Source organism: Diadema antillarum, unplaced genomic scaffold (assembly GCF_040938485.1).
Source record: "Diadema antillarum isolate AM-2024a unplaced genomic scaffold, OU_Dant_1.0 seq00001944_RagTag, whole genome shotgun sequence".
Classification (NCBI taxonomy): domain Eukaryota; kingdom Metazoa; phylum Echinodermata; class Echinoidea; order Diadematoida; family Diadematidae; genus Diadema; species Diadema antillarum.
The window spans coordinates 92,061-112,785 of record NW_027272604.1 but is presented as its reverse complement, the minus strand read 5'-3'; the positions used below and the strand labels follow the sequence as shown (position 1 = coordinate 112,785).

The following is a 20,725-nucleotide window of genomic DNA, read 5'->3' as shown; positions in this document are numbered from 1 at the left end:
GTAGTAGTAGTAGTAGTAGTAAATGTTCGTGTATCTAATTTGAATAATTTGAGTGTAGTATAATACGCAAGTTAGGTGTATACTTGAATAATTTTATAAAGACGAGATGTTCTTTTGTAATCCTTGCTCTATATTCGCACTAAGAGTCCAAAGTTTTCTTCATTCGTTATTTTCTATCATCATACCATTTTGTTCTTGTCCACGCAGATGCTCCGTTCCTCAACCCATCACTGTCAGACAGCCAAGTATATGGCTTGCAGACTCGTGCCGTCAACTTGACGTGCGCGTGGAGCGGCTTTCCCCCTCCCTTTATTACCTGGACGCTGAACGGAAGGTCTGTGACCCGCCGGGCGAAACGGAAGTATTTGGATGGGATCAGCACACTGTCGGTAAACAACAAACAACAACAAAATATAAAATTACTAAATCAACAAGCAGACAGACAGACACACAGACAAAGAAACAGGCAAAAACTTGAATCACTCCGGAGTCACATGATTTAAAACAAATTTTGCTGTAGACATTCCTGTCTTTTAAAAATCTGTTAATCATAGTGATCCTGATACGAATTCGGTGAAAAAGGTCCTTCTCAATCGATCGATCAATTAACCAATCAATCAATCAATCAATCAATCAATCAATCAATCATCACTCATTCACTCACTAACTCACTCAATCACTCAATCAATTAATCAATCACAATTATAGCTTAGCAATTGTTTCCTTGACCATAGTAATAATATGTCAATAATTTATTTGAATCTGATTGCCACTGAAAAGGATAAAATGACAGGCAACCAACGGCATACCTGCACTATGTCACACCTTTCCTACATGTATGAATGCCAATGACACAATAGCAAGTCGCTTATTACACCTCTCTTTATAAGAAGGAGATAACAGCTGAAGATGACACCAATCATGCCTATTTTGCTCAGGGTTTTTTCTGTCTCATTTCCCCTGGGGGTCTGAGGAGATACTGTTCAGTTGTGCCAGATTTTGTTTGTTTTGTTTCTGTCTCCCTTACAATCCTCTTGAATTTTCTGAGTAACATAGGGAAACACTCCAGTGAAAAGAAAACATCATGTTCATCTTAATGTCCTATATACAAAATTTATGATTTGTGATTTGTAATTATACGTTTGGATCAATTTTATTTACAGGTGGAGATAATTGGCTAAATTTAGTAGCATTGGCGAAGATGGACGGAGTACCATCATTGATTAAGTCAACTTTAGTAAAAATACTTCTTTGGTTGACTTACACTCGTCTTTTTGTTATTGGTTTATTGATTTATTTTGTTATGTGTATGTATGTGCTTATGTATATTTAATCATTATTTAATTTATCTATTCATAGTACATTTATTTCTTTATTCATTTATTTGCAAATGCGAGCAGCTAACTCCACTTGCCACAGACTTTGGGACGTACCGTTGCCACGCCTCGAACAAGCTTGGAAGGAGCAGTCACGCCATCACTTTAAGAAGAGCACGTGAGTCGCTTATCACATATTTACTACACAACAAACTTGTCTTCCCGATATGACTCTCATTTACATACACATCATGCAGCACGTGGCAGATGATAATTGCAGGCTGAGAGACACTGAATTACTTGCACGTGAACATAAAAAAAAAATATCATTATTTCAGTCCACTGCCTATATCGTAATACAAGTGCTGACGTGCGAGATTAATGGTGTTAAACCAGAATCTCACGGAAGACGTGTTGAAATTCAAGAGTAGGGTTGCAACTAGAACATTCTTCGTCAACATTATAAAAGGGTCGTTGCGAACATGACAGGATGCGTGCCGTGCAAGAACTTTTTTCTATTGCCACACTTTGATGTTTGTATCATTCCTTATTGATGTTCCATGTAAATTGAAGGGACTGTTGATGAAAACACGAAATCCAACGCGAAAATCATGAGCGAAAGAAAATCTATGCTAGCCACAAAGTAGTTCATAAAAAGGCGGTATTTCCGATCATGCCAATATCTTTATAATCTCTTCATCCTGAAAATGAAAAAAGAAGAAGAAGAAACACCGTTATAAATGCAAAATCCTTTCGGCAGGGCCACCATCAGCTCCACTGCGCGTGCGCACGGGGGCCATTTCCCAGACCTCAGTACAGATCATCGTGGAACCACCATCCACTGAGATTCGGGGATTTCCCGTGCTCTTCTATCACGTGGTATACCAAGAGACCGCCCCAGTAAATCTACGGACGGATTCGCCGCTCCAAGGGGGACAGCAGCGCCAGCCGGGGCATACAGAGCGGCAGCCGGCTTCGTCGGGAAATACATTCCAAGAGCAACAACTGAGGCAGCAAAATCAACAACCTTACGTCGCACGGCAGGAAAACTCTCGACGTTTTAATATAGGTACTCAGACTATGAAAGCATGAGAAATTGATTCCGACCTGAACATGCGCAGCGTCCTATGTTAAAGTGTAGGCCATGATACTAGTCCCTTTTTTATAAATTATGATAGGCTGCCTATATAATTATGATAATAATAGTATGATGATGTAATCATTGACATAAGGGAGCAAAAATATAGAGCTACGTCCGTCTCATACCTCATATCTTTAGCATGTATAATCAAAATTCATATACACACAAAATATAATCTTATACGTATGTGAGTATGCACATGCATTGTTGCCGTAGTCCTTATAGTATATGGTTTACTTTGACCCAGAAGGCTACTGATTGGCCAATCTTACTGAACATTATTTTCTTCTGGCAAGTTCAATAACGGACACGTATAGAAATGCAAGCAAACCATGATGTGGACTGCTCGGTACAGTAGATGCATGTAAAACAATACTATTAATAATCACACAAACTTTTATATTATTCAAAGAAACTGACACTACATTTATTTTACACAGTTTAGTGGATTGTGAATGCAAATATCAATATAAACATTCGAAGCTGCAACAATGCACTCACATACCACAGAGAAAATATCATATTATTCGTGCGAACAGTGTGTGAGTGTTAGCGCGCGCGCGCGCGTGTGTGTAATTCTGTGCTGATAACAAACTTTAAAGTGTTCCACATACTTAGGGTTTGTGCAAAGACGAAACAGCAGATTTTGATGAAAAGCAATATGGCCTAAACTCACTCTTATTAAAACCGTCATGCCTTGCAGGGTCAAATATCGAGCTTACGGGGTTACACCCTGGGAAGACTTATGCCGTCCGCGTGGCTGCAGGAAACGAAGTCGGAGTAGGCAATTTCTCAGAAATTCAAGTCAGTACAGGTGAGTTTACAGGAAATAACAGATGTAACCCGTTGTTCTAATTCTTTTCCGATTCCCAGCTTTGTTCATATCTTTGTCTTCATATAATTCACTTTACACTTTATCCCTGCCTCAGCTTTGTTCTTAAATTCGCCTTCTAATGTTTTCTAAAGTTGTCGTACTGCTCTGAGCTATGAAACATCTCGCATGGTGTTCCAAAGAACAAAGACACAATCGGTGTTCGTTTCTGTGTGTCCTTGTCTCAATATGGAGAGGAAGAAAAGATATTCAGATAGATGTATAATATGATATAAGGGGTTTGGTCGCAAAACGAGTTAGCTCCATTCTCGATAGAGGTTGAAGCATTTGCTATCAAAGCTGCTAAAAACAAATTAAGAAAAACAAAGAGAGTATGAAATGTTTCTGATCACAATTTCAAGCATATTCCTTGTTGTGTAAGAAGTGAGGCATCACTTGAACGCTTTTATTTTGCTCTATCAGACTTCCTTTAAGATATTTGAGAATGGGTTAGCCCAATTTGCGATTACACTCTTCATATATGTTGTTCTGCATGCCTACCATTTGGTTCTACTTGCTGAACTAATCTTCTTACAGCATGCTAATATAGACTGTGAACCCTAAATTTCTTATAGTGTAGAGTTTTGCGGTCGAATAGGAAGACCAAAGTATTACAAAGATTAGAAATAATCTGCTTACTTTACCTGAATAATCCTATGTTTTAAAAATGATTAAAGCTCTCCACGTTGTCAGCCCTCTTTGAATAATATACATACAAATATAGATTCACTTCAATATTACCCGAATTCGTCAACATCAAGAGTGAATCTGTAATGGCACTGAATGTGAAATGTACATGCCCTTCCCATTTCTTTAGAAATTTAGGAATACAACCCCACTACCCATGTGTTCCATTGTCTTGTGTTTGTGAAAATGTTTAACGATCTCCTGATTTATATGATGTCGTAATAGCATGCTAATAGAAAACCTAATCCTGTCTCACTTTACTCCGGTGAATGGATTGCTTTGTTTTTGTTTTTGTTTTTTCTTTTCATGTTTGTATGTTTGGATCATGTTTGGATCAAAACGAGAAAGAATGTCATTGAAATCGCCGAGGCCTTTATTGATGCGGCAGAGACAAGTGTAGGACGCGGCCTTTAATGTAATCACCGTGAGAACTTTGAATTTGACATCTGTGAATCTCCTTTGTTCTTTTCTCTAGCTTCATCACAAAGTGTCAGCAAGATACAGCGACGCACTAAGCCATTAGCCGTCCCCCTCCTCTCTACGGGTATATTCCTCTCCTCGATCTTTGTATACAGTATTCTCCGTTCGCGCGGATTATACAAACGCGGCACCATTTTTTGTTTGTTCTGTTTGCGTAGAATTATTTTGCATTTATGTGCAGTCTCAGAAGGGTCAAATCGGAAGCACAGTCTCTTGAAAAAAAAAAAATATATTTCCCAGTCGACCTAGGAAGAGAATGAGAAAAACAAAAATTCTACAACAAACAAATGACTCGCTTAAATCAGTTGTATTTATAACCCAGGTTGCAACAGATGGCCTTCATTTTTCTGTTTGTTTTAAGATATCATTTTTTTTTTCATTTCATGGACCGCAGAAAGACTCAAACATACTTACATTATGTCATCAATCAGAATGCTTCAATCTTAGAAATCGGTGGCCCAGTAGCCAGGGTCCACCAGAAATAAATGTTGGGCCACCTGTCTCTCTCTTTCTCTCTCTCTCTGTCTCTTTTAATATCATGTAGACCAATTAGGCCATGAGATATTTGTGAGTGTGGACATTGTTTTCGTGTCTCTTTTTTTCATAGAAAATACGGGCGAATAACTGGCTGCTTGGTGCTTGATAACTGCGGTGGCGGAGCCATGCTTTATTTTTTTGTTTGTTTCAACAAAAGATATAAAAAGAAAAATCGAGGGGGGGGGGGGGTTGTTTGTCCCTTCCCTTTTTGTAAAGGCATCTACTCCCTCTTTACGGAATTCCTGGATCAGCCCCTGTAACTGCACGTGTTTCGTCTAGCTGCTGCGACCAGGGTTGCCTGATCGCTGCTAGTCTTCTTGGCAAAATTCGGTCGAACTGTTCTTATTTTTGCTCACGGCATTTTTTTTTTTTTTGGTCCAATAATAGAACTAGGTGTATAGCTGTGTTAAATATAATGATTTAACTGATATGGGAAATTCATGCTCATATCTCATCTCTCATATCATGAATATGTTAAATCAAGTGAACCTAGTCACAGTATAAAATGTGGTATATGAAGCCCAGCCAATTTTCTCATTATCCTAATGTTTAGTGAAATGTTTTTATATAAATTTCTGACTTTTTAGTCACAGTACGTGATATTTGAAGCACTTTTACAATATCTGCCATTTTTTTTTGTGGGATCATCATGATTTATTTCATTATTTTGATGTAATTTTAATTATTTTTTCTTTTTTCGTGGCACAAAATTTCATTGTCAAGTCACTAATTACATGAAATTCGGTAATTTTCTTGGCCCAAGCGTGCCTCAAGACAACAACAACAACAACAGCAACAAAGATATAATGTCGAACCTTGGTATAGATAATAGACGCACGACAGCAGTAACTCGTTTTGTCGACAATATTATAGAAGACAACAGGATACTTTGTCGTTTGCTAAAAAAAAAAGTAGTAATGGCTTTATGTGCCATCATTTCAGAATTATGATAAAAAAGAAACAGTATTCATAGCCAGGAGCCCCTGTAAACGCCTAGATATTGGCTATAAAAACAACCAAAAAAAGAGAAAAGAAATAGAAAATGCAAATCGTTCAATACACGTATATACAGGTCAGTCAGCAATTAGATTTGTGGATATATTCATATATCATACTAAAGATAATCTAAATACACTGTAAATGCTTTAGGTGTATTTCACAGTGTGAAACCATGTTTCAAAGTATCTTGATACAACAATTTACTAATAGTCAGCATGATACTTAGAGAGCATTACTAGTAAACTTATGTCTGACCATTAAAGAGTCAATTACGATTAGAACTGCAGCATCGACTCAGCGTTAGCGACAAACAAACTCGCGCCTACCTTAAGTGACGCACAGACAAAAATGCAAAATCTATACAAAGACGTCCAGACCACTGTTCTGGTTTGTGTACTATAGTATTTCTAGTCATAATTACTTAGTATGGAGCATGAAAACACGCAATCGTCCCGAAAAAAAAAATGGTTATCCAAATGTTGCATTCCTATACGACGAAGGCAAGAAGAAAAGACAACGTGATTTTTCAAATGGAAGAGATTATTTCCAACGCGCTTGTGACTGCGCGTACCTGTGTTTATGTGCGTGTATGTGCGTGTGCTTAAGTGCCAGTGTATTTTGGATTTGGTTGTGTTTCTGCGCTTTGACGCTTCAAGCTCCTGACAGAATTACCTGCCTGCGTTACGCCCAAGTCCCGCTTGTATCAAATCGCTTCAGTCTCTACATTCCTACTTTTTGCATTCACCGCCCTGCATGCAAGTTTACGAACAAACTTTGCTTTTGGTGCACTTGCTAACATCTTTCCGTTTATGTATCTAACAACTTAAATCAAGTGTCCCATCCATTTCCGTAACTTTTTCCGGGTTGCCTCTTCCGTATGTTATAAGTGTGTAGTCATGAACATCAGTTCCATCACCAACTAAACCATAACTCGATTAAAGACGGCAAATGAATAGTGCCAGGAACAAGCAAAAGGAAGTTAAAACCAATCAATAATGTGTGAAGATGGCAGCGCTTGTAAGTGCAAATATGCTTAAACACTGCCCAATATTATCCATCAATTTGAAGGAATCGATTTTCATATTTCCTGTTCAGCAGCAGGTCCCAGTGCACCTGTTATGCCCACAGGGACCTCGACTCCCGCCTTAAGCCCCGCCCGCCCGGCTCGAACGTCAATTGCTCCAGCCTCTTACCCTACCCCTGGTACATATTTTTGGGTCACTTTCTCAATTTCATTTTATTTACTATTTGACAACGACCATCATTCTCCTAAGAAAAACAAAAGCTTATCTTGTTCATGTCTTGGATCATCTTTTGTTTGTATAATGTACACCTCTGATTACAGAGCCTTTGACATTTTGTGAGAATTCTTTCTTGAAAGTTTAGTCTCAATATACAGAGTAACATGATAGACTTAGGTGAATATCACATGCTTACATTGTGTCCTGTTTTCAGTGTTCGTGAATTTCCAGGTCTTTTTCGTATTTACTTTTAATGCGTCTTTGAGTGGGACAAAATGTTGTATATTCATAATCTTCATAATCAGTGTCTAAAAAAAAAAAGTACGGCAGGCCTACACCCTTTGTCCATAAGCAAAGAGTCTAGTGAATTCTAGCTGATTAATATCTGTACCTTCATTGGTAGATGCATGTTTCGTAATAGTTGATATAGCAACTAGAAGTAACCAACTCTTAATGTGTCGACCATCCGCTTTGAGGAATTGCTTTACAAAAATAACACACGCCATTACCCATTTATTTCTCGCTGTCCAATTTTGCACCTTTTTGAACTTAATCAACTAGAAGCATGACGAATTCCTTAAACGTAGTGCACAAGAAGAAATGTGTGATATCTTAAGCAACAGAGAAAATAGTCCTATATTGTACGCTGCGCACATATCTAAAAACAAATGAAATAGGAAAGAAAAAGAAGAAGTGTCAGATTTTCTAAAAAGTTTTCCACCATATTGTAATTTTACCACTCTCTAGCGCGTGCACCGGTCAACCCGTCTACTCGACCCACGCCCAACATGGACCCAGGAGTTCGTGCAAGGCGGCCCGAGAGCTCTCGTCCGTCCACCCCGTTTCCGACCTTGCCCGAGGGTGGTAAGAAGAAGAAGAAAGGCATGTCGCCGTTCCCAATCATCGTCGGCGCCATTCTAGCTATGTTCCTGGGAGGCCTTCTCATCTTCTTCGCGTCGTCCATGCCACTTTTTCGCTGGCAGAAAAGGCGACAGCGCAACCCACCAGACGTAAGTGTGTATCGTCCTCGTTCTGGCCTTTTCCCATGTATCCTCTAGCGAGGCAAACCAATGCCTTGCTGTGTCTGAGAATATGATAATCCTTTATTAATGAGTTTATCCAGCGCATCACTGCCCTTGAAAAAAGAAATAATAATCATTAAGGCATTTTCTACCAATGGAATTCCTACCTTTGCCCACTGGTCGTCGTAGCGACCTTTATATCCATGAATTTGATTGACTGGATCTCTTTTGATTTTATGCGATTTTTTTTATTACATTTTGGCTAGGAATTTCAGTGGTGAGATAATGGAACAGGACCCTAAAGGTCTTCTTACTTTAGGCTTGACTTCGACTCATTTAACATTACGATTACACCGAATAGACGTTAAAGGAATTATGATTGCGATGAGGTGAAGCTAGACACTGTTTGATTTTCAATTTCTAACATTAAGTAACAATCTTTCTTTCTTACGCCATCCGAAATATCTGCCCTGACAAGTTGTCAGTCTCTTACAATTTCAGTAAAATAATTGGTTTTAACTGGCTTAGCAGCTCTGGTCACTGACTGTAACTGTGGTAAGTGTCAGAGACTGACAACTTGTCAGGGCTGACAACTTTCATGAAACGGTGTCCTGAATGACGAATCCGAAACCTGCTGGAATAGTCCGACTGTCATATTCATATCTATACAAGCACAGAAAAAAAAAATGTTGCATTTAAGCATATGGTTTGAATTAGCCTTGCTTCGTTTAAATGCGCAATGAAGTTAAGATTTCTTTTTTTGTCTATTTCTAACATGCCCTGAAACCCTCACAATAGAACCGTCGACTCTGTGAGCAATTGACTTATTTAGTCTCTCTCTCTCTTCTCTGTCTCTACACACATGCAGGAAATGGAGGAGGAGTTATACAGGTTCAGTGGCTCCATCTACAGCGAGTCTTCGTCTTTGCAAATGAGACCAGTCAGTGTGGTAATAATGGTGGACTGTCCATCCAGTGGGTCTGTCACGCCAGTCTCTTTTAACCCTCTCTGTGCCATCCACTCAAATACGTACGACTTTCATACACATACTTATGGAAAGAAAGTGAATGTGGCACACAGAAGGTTAATATCTAAGGGATGGTACAGCTGGGGTTGAGATAGGTCTTGATGTTTTCAACGTTTTTTATGCCTTTTTTTCTAGATAAAGAGAAACCTCTTATGAAATATGACCTAGCATAATGATTCTAAAAGGAATTCAAATTTATTAAATGAAAATCGGTTTTGAACTGACTTGAATATCAAAACCAAAGCAATCCACAGGATTGCTGTGTTTCAGTTCGTGTTTAAAATTGGCGACCATTTCAAAATCGATTGTCATCAAAAACACACTGAATTCCTCTTAGAATTGTGTCTTTTTTCCATTTCATACAGTGGTTTCAAAGTATCTCGCAAAAAGCTAAAAGCTGAATTCTCACCCCACCCGATACTATACCACCCCTTTAACTGCATGTTCAAGACGAGAATATCAACACTCCCATTTAAAATTGAAAAACGAATCAATTAGAATATAATCATGCAGAGTTTAAAAATATACTTGGATAAATAAGTAACTTTTGATCATTTTTTTTCTCTATAAGTCAGGTAACGTTAACCCTAAAAAGACTGGGCTATTTTGGTAGCTCGAAAGACTGGGGGGGGGGGGCCTAAAGGGCCCCCCCCTTAAGATTTCGGTCGTGGATCGCGCGATCGCCGCGAAAATTTGCACAATGGTAGTGTGCGATGTAATCTACAAGATAGTATATTCAAATTTTCCAAAATAGTCTTCTTTTATTTTATTTTGATTAATTATGCTAATTTATGCGAGAAATCAGACTCTTTGATCTAAATCAGTAAATAAAGCTCCAAAAGTGCTCATTTTTGGTCTAATTATTCTTTGTGGCATTCTTAGCAAATGCACTTGAAAAAAAAATTCGGTATCAAAATTAATTTCTTATTTATTTTATTATTTCATGAATTTCTTATGTATTTCTTTGTTTTTTTGGCCTTTTGTTTTTGTTGTTTTTTTTAAACAAAATTTGTGGCAGACATTTTTGAAGCATAATACTCCTAAAACAAATTGATTTTAGCCATTGAGAGTAAAAATAAGCATATTTATATGAACCATGTGAAAAAACTCAATTTGCATTGACTTTGTACACAAAATCACATTTTTGAGCCATTTTCGGCCTCACATGCATGTACAAAATGTTATGTAACTTCAGAATCGTACCCCCGGGCGTCACAAATTTGGTGTCAAAATGTGCGGGAAACTTGAAAAAAAAAAAGTCATAGAGCATCGCGGCGAGAGCATTGCGTGTTGCAGAGTAATCGCGCGAAATGTCGAGGGGGGCCTTTTAGGCCCCCCCCCAGTCTTTTTAGGGTTAAGCAAGCATTTCAGACTGTTCTTGATGACTAACTGGTTAAGAGGAATCACTTTAAATACTTGTTTAATATGCTTAAAAGATCTACGTATGTACCTTCGTTTCTTTTCCCTATTACGACTTCCCTCAACTTGGAATACGTTGCTTAATATGTAGATGAATCCTGTAAGTTGCCTGATTCTAGCGAGTTGGTTTCTTGATACCCTGCATGCCAGAACAAGATTATTATCATAATTGTCACCGCGATTAAGAATTCTATGGCAGGTAATAAGAACACATGTTGTATAGAATATTGTCGAGGATGGGATTATGTGTTGTTGTTTTTTTTAATAATAGCACCTGAAATGTAAAATAGTGTTGAGTGTGGATTTCTTTTTCTTCTTCACTTTCTATGTTCATACTTTCCTATATCCTGCAGAAAACATTAAAGTTGTCCTGAAGCTGATCTCAATGTCTTTGTATGCTAATGTACATCGACTGTTGAATAGTATCATATTCATATCTTTATACACGAATATTAGAGTAACAATCGAAAAAAAGAAAGAAAAAAGAGCCAAAGCATTACCTGTCATTAACATTTTTCGTTTTTACATGCAGCACTACGACTCGGGTATTCACTCTGGATCCATGGGCAAGGAATTCGAGTTCCCGCGGGAACGCCTGGTGATCGGGGCGGTAATCGGTACGGGTTCCTTCGGGAAAGTCGTCCGCGGAGATGCAGAAGGGATTATCAAACCGTCGGCGAAAACGGTCGTGGCTATCAAAATGTTAAAAGGTAAAAGTGAAAAATACTTCAGTGTTTTGTTAAGGTAACAACAACTATAAAATAAGTGATAATGAATTATAAGATCTTGTTTTTTTTTCTGTACTGAAGAAAAACATAATGTGTATATTTGACATGTATAATTTAACATAACATAATCTAACATAGTAATAACTTGCCAACAGCAAAACCAGATGAATTTGCCGGATCATTGATGGTGCATTTAGTTTATTTTTCTGTTTTTCGTTTATTTTTTGTTTATATATATATCTATCTATCTATCTATATATATATATATATATATATATATATATATATATGTAAGCATATTCATTTTAATCAAAACATCTACATTTCGGGTACATTTTCTCCCATTGAATATCAGGACATTTTAATAAATGTATATATATATATATATATATATATATATATATATATTTCCTAATGACGGAGAAAAATAGAATTAAGAATTAAATGTTTTGGATCAAAAAAACTGGAAATGTAAGTGAACTTCAATCTCCCACTGAAACTGCTTCATTAGGTTTTTTTTTCTGTTGTGAAGTTTTTGATTTTATTTGGATACCTTGAAAATGTTACCTTTTGAAACCAATTTCGAAAATTTTGTAAATTAAACTGTGTAAGGTAAACTGTGTAACGTATCCTTCTCTTGGACACGCGAAATGTAAAGGTTAAGTCCACAGATGCTATGTTTCATTATTTTACGAGAAATGATTCGTCAAAATTTAACGAGCAATCATATTTCCCCTCATATTATTCCGATACCGCGTAATCTCGAATGATTCATTTTAAATGTATGTAAAGAGCTTTCCATTTTTATATTAGTTTTATTCAGCGGAGCCAATCCAGTCTCCAAGAGTGTATTCTTTTTTTTTATTATTCCTGTATAAACGATTCATTTCAAAAGAATTATCATGGTTCACATTGACAGGAAGATACAGAACTTAAAATTTGGGAAAGATATGTCATCCAGCATCTTCACGAACGTTATTATGATTTAAAGAGACAGGTAGCATGCTCCACGCAGTGAAAAATTCTGCTCCAATTTCTAACGTGAAGTAACAATACTTCTTTCTCACGTCATTCGAAATATCTGTCCCCGTTGCAGAGGACGCTACCGGACTAGACCACCAGGATCTGTTGAAGGAACTTGCAGTGATGAAGCTTTTGAAGCCACATCCGAATATTGTTACTCTCTTCGGCTGCTGCACCAAGGATGGATGTGAGTACTCACGGGCTTTTCAGTGTCATGCAAAGCGAAGCGAGCAACTGGCAATATCCGTACCTACACTGTAAAAACATCGGTGTTACATTTAACACCACGGGTGTTAAATCTAACACCGGTCAAACTTCAATAAAGGACCACACCCACAGGTGTTGAAAATGCACTGTGATGGTGTTGAAAAGTGTTCACCTGACACTTCGTGGTGTTAATTTGACACTGTACCTGGTGTTATTTTGACACTGTACTGGTGTTGATTAAAAAATGACACCACATGGTGTTGATTTGATATTTGTTGGTGTTAATATCAGTGGTTTAACACCCGTCAAGCTTCAATAAGAGACCACACCAGCTGGTGTTACTGTGGTGAAAATTTATTTTCACATTTTTTCAAAAATCTTGTATTTTAATGTAAAATTCTTGATCGTCTTGTTTAAATTAAAAATCAGCAAGAAGTGCAGTTACTAAGAAACTCTTCAAAAAAACAGTTTAAAATTGGGAAATGACACCAGGTGGTGTTAATTTAACACCATAAATGAGCACCGAAAATTTAACACCAGCTCGGTGTTCACCAGCCACAATGACGTAAAAATACGTACGTATGTGTGCGTGTGTGTGTTTGAGTGTGTCTGTGCGTTATGTGTGTGTACATCGTCAGGGTCGTCATATTGCATTACTCAAGCAAATACAAGATTAGATAGGCCTATAATGATTATGATCATGATGACATCACCTTAAATCATTTCGGCCTACGTCTGTCCAATTAATGTCATGATGGTGACATGACGGGTTTGTCTATCCACGTGCTCGAATTATCTTGACCTTTCATAGATGACGAAAATTTGATTGTCTGTTATTTCAAAAAATTTTTAAATAAGTAAATTAACACTCAGCTTTGCTATTCTTATTTCTTAGACGAATCTCCTCTCATCATTATGGAATATCTTCCAAACGGCAACCTTCTCTCGCATCTGCGCAGTAGCAGACAACGTGTGGAGGACTTTGAGATGCACAGAACGAGCATGCGCACAACCCTGTCGCCGACGGACCTTATCCGATATGCATACGAGATAGCCAATGGAATGGCGTATCTCGCTTCAATGATGGTGACTATCACGTTTCGGCTTCTATTTTTATAGCGATTGTCTTTCACCAATAATTACTGTAACAAGACATATGTAAAAGCGATTGGTTGAACTTTTATGAATGGTTGATTGAGAAGGTCTAAAAAACAACAAAAAACTCTTGTAGGACTTTAGTAGAACGCCTTCTTTGCGCCTCACCTCTAGAGTTGGTGTGACACCAGCCCCGTTAAGGCCCGTGGATACTAGAATGGGTATATAACAGTCCAACAATACTCGTACGAATAAATGAACATACAAACACACAACAAAGCACGCCCTTTCCACAGCTATAAGATGTCCCCTCAAACCCTGCTAACTATACTTACCTGTACCCATAAACTTCGTCTGTCGGTGATAGGATATATAAATTATATCCGTACCATAATAAAAAAATCGGAAATACCTCACATACCAGCCTACACCCATAGTATCTAGTCTGAGAAAGCCGCGTGTAAATTGAGGAATAATGATGATGAAAGTGTAGTTTGTTTGTTCAAATTTCCATCTGAGAAAATGGTTAGATAGCCAATATTCAGCTGCCCTACCTGATCGTCTACCAGTGTCCATGGGGTCCAGTTGGCTGTATATAGAGGTGAGGCCACTTTACCGGGTTAATGTACCCTGCTCTCTACGATGGATGAATGAATAAAGCTGGATCTTTTCCGCGCATGAGTTGTGACTCACAGACACACGTACGACGCCTCCATTTTAGGTCCTACCCGAGGGACAGAGTTTTTCCTCTTACTAGAGGCGACGATTTGTTTACACATAACATTATCATATTGTTCACTTATACTCGGTGAATCGAACCCGAGTCCCTTGGATCTGGAGGCAGACGCTCCACAGACTGAGCCAGATCACCGTCATTAGTTCTGAAAACAAGATCTTATTTTTCTCTCATCTCCACAGTGCATCCACAGAGATTTGGCGGCCAGAAACATCTTGCTGTCCAGAGATGGCGTCTGTAAGCTGTCCGATTTCGGCTTAGCGCGTGACGTCATGAATGGTGGAGTGTACCAAAGAAAAACACAGGTAATACCCTAACATGTCGGTATTTTAACGCTACTCACGAACTGTATTCGGAGACTGAGCATTTTGCATTTCCTATGTTATACTATAAGTGAAGTGGCAAGAACGGATTTCACAAGTACGTGGAGAAGTGTCATGTTATTATATCACACATTTCTTGGTATTCTTCTTTTTTTTTCCTAGGGAAGGGTTCCTATTCGGTGGATGGCACTTGAGTCATTATTAGACAATGTCTACACAATCCAGAGCGATATCTGGTCGTTTGGAGTTCTTATGTGGGAGATTGTCACGATTGGTAAGTTCAGCTAAAAGTAAGCAGGCAACACTTTTGCAGTCAAAACTACAATGTTTTAGAAAAGACACTTCGCTCGTACTCAGTGCCAGTTTGTTATGGTTTTGTGACGTAAAACAGTCAGTTGTTACGAAAGTGTTTTGAATGATATACGTATATGGCAATGGATTCAGCATAGTTCACAATACCAGTACAGGCAATACAGCAACCTGTACAGTACACCGTATTGCTATGTGTCAAAACGAGTACATTGTCATTTCTAAACATATTTTACACACATTATTTTGATATCGTTTTCTTTTCATTTATTTCATTTCCAATTAACAAAAGTACAATCACAGGAAGACATTTGAACCTATATGATTACACGAAATCAATATATCATTGTAATGAGAGAAAATACAATGAATTTAAATACAATGAATATTGATTGTTAATGAGTTATCTACAAACTACAAGCTGTGCTCTATAGCAGCCTCTTCTATTCCCCACAATTTTCATTCGTATTGTCAGAAAAATCACATAAATTGTATTTCAGTTTATTACATTTTCCTTTATTACAGTGTTGCATTGATTTTGTTCCAGGAATTGTACACTTGCTCGTTGGAAATTGAATGAATGAAATGAACTCTAAGAAGAATCATGCCGTCTACAAGATAACAGAGTGTCAAAATGGAAATGCTTTTAATTCCAGGAAGACGACAGGATACAAAATTAGGAAACATTGCAGCAGTCCACCTAGCCCCAGTTTTATCAAGAGATAAAATCGATTTGAAATTCCCTTACCACACATGCTGTCATAGACTTACAGTTGAAATCAATAATATAAATAATTCTAACTCTTCATAAAACGGGGTCAAGGTGTGATAATATAGTTATTGTACATTCGTTGATAGTCCTGTTTGTAGTTGGTAATATAAATCATGCAACTATAATTGTTGCAAAACTTGTATTTTAGTTATCTCTACCTATGCCGCCTCCAAAGCTGAAAACCAAATTATTTAGTGCATGCTAAAATATCTCATCACGCAGGCCTACATTCCTGTAGCCAACAACTGCGCAATCCTTCAAATCACTTAGGTATGATAATCGTGTGTTTTCTTCTTTCCAGGTTCGTACCCTTACCCGGGTGTTCCCAGTAAGAAGCTTATCAAGGATTTGCAGAAGGGCTTCAGAATGCCCCGGCCAGAGCACTGCAGCGAAGACATGTAAGTCCACATTATATCTTACCATTTGCGTGTCATATTGATTTTACTGTTTCCTGGGAATGTGCGTGAAATTCGTGAACACTTTTACTCATTAATTGGCATAGAAAGAGCTGACACAGGTGTACAGTCGTGTCATATTTCATATTTGTGTAACACATTAATTACGTATATATATATATTTATTATATAAGTGCGCGGGCAGTTTTATTTTGTGTGTGTGTGTGTGTGTGTGTGTGTTTTCTGTTGTTACGGTTGTTGCTGTTTACTCGTCTTTTGCCTCCACTGATACATTCAGAAACTCGCCAATGGAAGAAAAAAATATCTTACTTGACTTTTGTTGAGAGGAAGGACAAATGCCAAGAACGGTAAAATTGTCACAAATTTTGGATAGAAATTAGACAATATTGTGGAAGTTTGAAATGATGTCCGTTTCTTTTAGCATGCAAATCTGTCACACTGACGTCATACCTTAACATTATCATTCTGAGTACAAAATATGTTGAATGGAACTTAAATTATCTTTTTACTACCATACAACCCCATACTTCTGACAAAGTACAATTGTAATTGTCATTTACTGTGGGATCATGTAAAACATAAAAAAGAAAGAAAAAATGTGAACAGGAAACTTGTAAGGTCTATTCTTTTATTATGATATTAGTTTGGCCTATTGTAATGTTTAAAGAGAGCATTTGGAATGTCATTGATACTTTGTACAAAGTTAAGTAAAATCTCGTAGGTTTGTCTCAATCTATATTGAAATTGTCATCCATTTTCATTTTACAAGCATTCAATGTCGCATGATTGAAACAGTAGAGTGGTTTTGGTCAATTTCAAGTTTATTGCTCTTAACTTTGATTTTAAAGGCACCAAAATCAATGCTCACAAGTTCACATTCGAATGTACGCACTCACTCAATTTCATGTTTGATCATGCTTTTTGTATTTGAACATTGAAATAAATGAGCTGAGTGAGCACTTCAGAGCATTTGCAGATTCGTTTTAGAGCCATCAAGTAATCATACAATCAAGTACCAATTTTCGTTAGGTAAATGTTGTTTGCTAAGTGTACTGATAATTATATCATATTTTCATTTGGTATGTTCTTTCTCATAAGACGAGATGACGGCTTTCATGTCTTTCAAGAAAATACAAGCTTTCAATGAACACACACCTACCATTAAATTAGGGAGGATGGAAATCTAGTGGCTAAGTGGTTCTGAAATTTATTTGAAGTAAATTCGAAATATAGAGAAGTTTTGCATCCCGCAGTAATATGTTACTAACATTTTTGAGATGTGGTGGGTTTTTTAGATGGAGCAGAGTTGTTCGAACTGTCTCCCACCTCCATTGAGTGAATGTATATTGAAGTTACAAAGCATATATCTCATTTGACCAATTGTGCCTATTTTCCAGTATGTCATTTTTTTTAATTTTTTTTTTTTTTTGGTTTTGGGGAAACTAAACCGAAATGTAAAATGAAGTTGTTGTGCTCGTAGATAAAAGCAAAAACAAACACATCAATAACATCAAACAGGACGCGTTTCAATCTGTTGCATCTGTGACAACGATTATGTGCTTAGTTTCATATCATCTCTATATCTCTCTCTGGTAGCTACACCATAATGTTGGAGTGCTGGAGGGAGGAACAGAGTCAGCGGCCGACCTTCGAACAGCTACGAACGAGACTCGAAACTATTCTCATCGAGTCCGGGGTTAGTGTCCATTGTCGCGGATGGGATTTCTGTGTATATATTATCAACCTATGACTTTTTGACAAAATCCTGCAGGTCAATGACCCTTCTTGCTGCTTCATCCCACGACGTGCCGTTTAATCAATCTTCAATTTTATTTTTTAATCAGATCATCATGTTTGAACAATTATGTCATAATTCCTATGTGGTAAGTGGTCACGCACACACACACACACACACACACACACACACACATATATATATATATATATATATATATATATATATATACATAGATATAGATATAGATAAATATAGGTATATAATAGTACACGTATTGGTGCAATGATATAAATCAATATTACAGAACTCATGCTGTCAATTCCAACAGTCTATTTTGACACACAAATTTTTGGGCGATTGGCCCTTTCTCAAAATAATGTTCTTGATTCTGAGAGAATCTATCAGAGTAATGTATAAATGCATATCATATATAAGGGTAATGTGCTTTTTTTTGGCATTCTTTTACTTTAAATGAACTGACACATTGACCGTTACGTACTATGTTCTCTTTTTTTTTTGTACAATGCATATATCTACACTGAGCATTATGTATTATCATATTTGGATATATTCTTTGTATTTTCCATCAAAAAATACGGAAATAAAATTGAAATATGAAATACATTGACATACACTTCAATTGCAACTAACCGACAAATACCATTTTTGTTTTCTTCGTCGATGTAAAATGATTACATATCCTTCAGTATCGCATTAATAGCCATGATTAAAAATCACTAGCCCACATACATACTTGCGTTTGACTCGAACCAACGTCCTCCGAATTGCTAGATAGGCGTCATTTTCACCAGACTCCCGAACTGCTTGTTATGTTTCATTTTTTTATGCCTCCGCCACGAAGTGGTGCCGGAGGCATTATGTTTTCAGGTTGTCCGTCCGTCCTTCCGTTAGTCCGTCAGTAATGAATTTTGTGGCAAGCGTAACTAAAAAACCTTTTGAGTTATATCCTAATGAAACTTGGCATGTATGTGTATGGGGGGGGGGGGTGAAGTTGTGCCGATCAACTTTTGGGCGCACATGCTTGAGGGCAAAGGTCAAAAGGTTAAGGTCATATACATAAAGTTTCACTATTTCCACCACATCTCTCCAATATCTCAAGATATTTTCTTGAAACTTACTGTAATCATGTATTACCCAATTAAGATTCTATGGTGAAAATTTGGGGTCATGAGGTCAAAGGTCAAAAGGTCAAGTAAAAATATTAAAACTTCACTTTTTTCTCCGTACCTTTGAAATTGTTCGAGGTATCTTCATGGAACATACATGTACTGACTGGCAGTGATTTTCTAGACAATTTAGGGTTCATGGGGTCAAAGGTCAGGGGTCAAAGGTCAAAGGCAACACTTCAAAATTTTACAATTTCCCTCATGTTTATGCAATGCCAGCAGGATTATTTTTTTTTTACACTTGGTGTATGCATGTATAACCTAATAGAGATTCTCTGGAATTTTTTTTTTTTGCCTCAAAGGTAAAAAGGTCAAAGATCAAGTGAAAGTGCTGAACTAAGTTTTTTCCTTCATATCTTGGAAGTGGCTCAAGTCATCTTTAAACTTTCTACATATTTATGCATGTTCGGCCTGACAGTGATTATCTTATGAATTTAGGGTCAAAGGCGAGATGAAAATGGTAACAATTTACTATTCAATACAGAAATTGCACTTTTTCTCCATACCTTGGAAATTACTCAATGCATAAACGTATGAATTGGTCAAAGTCAAGTTAAAGTCCTTAAATCCCAAATCATACATGCTCTCCTACTCGTCCAATTAAACCTAGGTCAAGGAAGGTGAACATTCAACACATTTGTGACAAACTTGTCATTTTAATATTTAGCCAATTTTGTGAAAATGTAATCACACATTTGTCCACATGTACTGTCTAGACCTATAAGGAGAATCATGCATCATGGCGGAGGCATACCAGTCACCATAGCGACATTTCTATTTTATTGATAAATTAGTAATTGATAGATTAGCCTTCATCATTGCGCTTTATCATCTTGTGTCTTTCATGTTTTTATGAATTATCTTGTTGTTTTTCTTCAGCTCAAATTTATGATGCAAAAGTCCAGATGTCATGCGTCAAATATGCGTAACATTATATACCTGCATTGCAGAAATCTGTCCAATTTTCTACCATTCACACTTTCTTATTTCTCTGTGCTGCAGAACTACCTTGTCCTGGATGACTTCGACGAGCGCCTGTACGAGTACACGTACGATGGAAATTCCACACCCGACGAGTGACGGATCAGCGCTGCCTGCCGGTAGTTCTAGCAAGTCCCCTCGGAAGGCACACGAAAACAAGCCAGACAGAATTGGATAACTCAGTAGAACACCTATTACGCCAATAGTCTTTCACAGCTCATTTTTAAACTTGCCCTTATTTGACAGTGACCGAACGCGAGGGTCTCTGCCCTTGACAGTCTGCAAGGGTGCTAGGTGAAGCGAGCAAGTCCACCAAACTGTCAGTAAAAGAGCTGCTTTTATGTCATCCCATCTCCACATTCTGTATATCATCTGGCAACACACAGAGCTCCCCAGTGCCCTTCCTTCATTCTCTGTCTTTCTTCGGGGCTTTTCATGTTTATTTGTCAACGATGTGCCTGATTGATGTG

General features: G+C 37.5%; 1 protein-coding gene across 1 annotated transcript; it reads left to right on the top strand.

Annotated features, from left to right (window-relative positions):
- Positions 1-207: 207 nt before the first annotated feature.
- On the top strand, positions 208-20,354 carry LOC139713298 (proto-oncogene tyrosine-protein kinase receptor Ret-like; the record flags this gene model as incomplete). The annotated part of the gene is made up of 15 exons (XM_071625042.1): positions 208-389; positions 1,401-1,494; positions 2,077-2,385; positions 3,161-3,271; positions 4,491-4,559; positions 8,020-8,282; positions 9,163-9,252; positions 11,273-11,450; positions 12,565-12,678; positions 13,594-13,784; positions 14,712-14,834; positions 15,015-15,126; positions 16,235-16,331; positions 17,946-18,045; positions 20,277-20,354. Coding segments are annotated over 15 exons (2,111 nt in total), but the record flags the coding sequence as incomplete, so codon positions are not given.
- Positions 20,355-20,725: the final 371 nt, after the last annotated feature.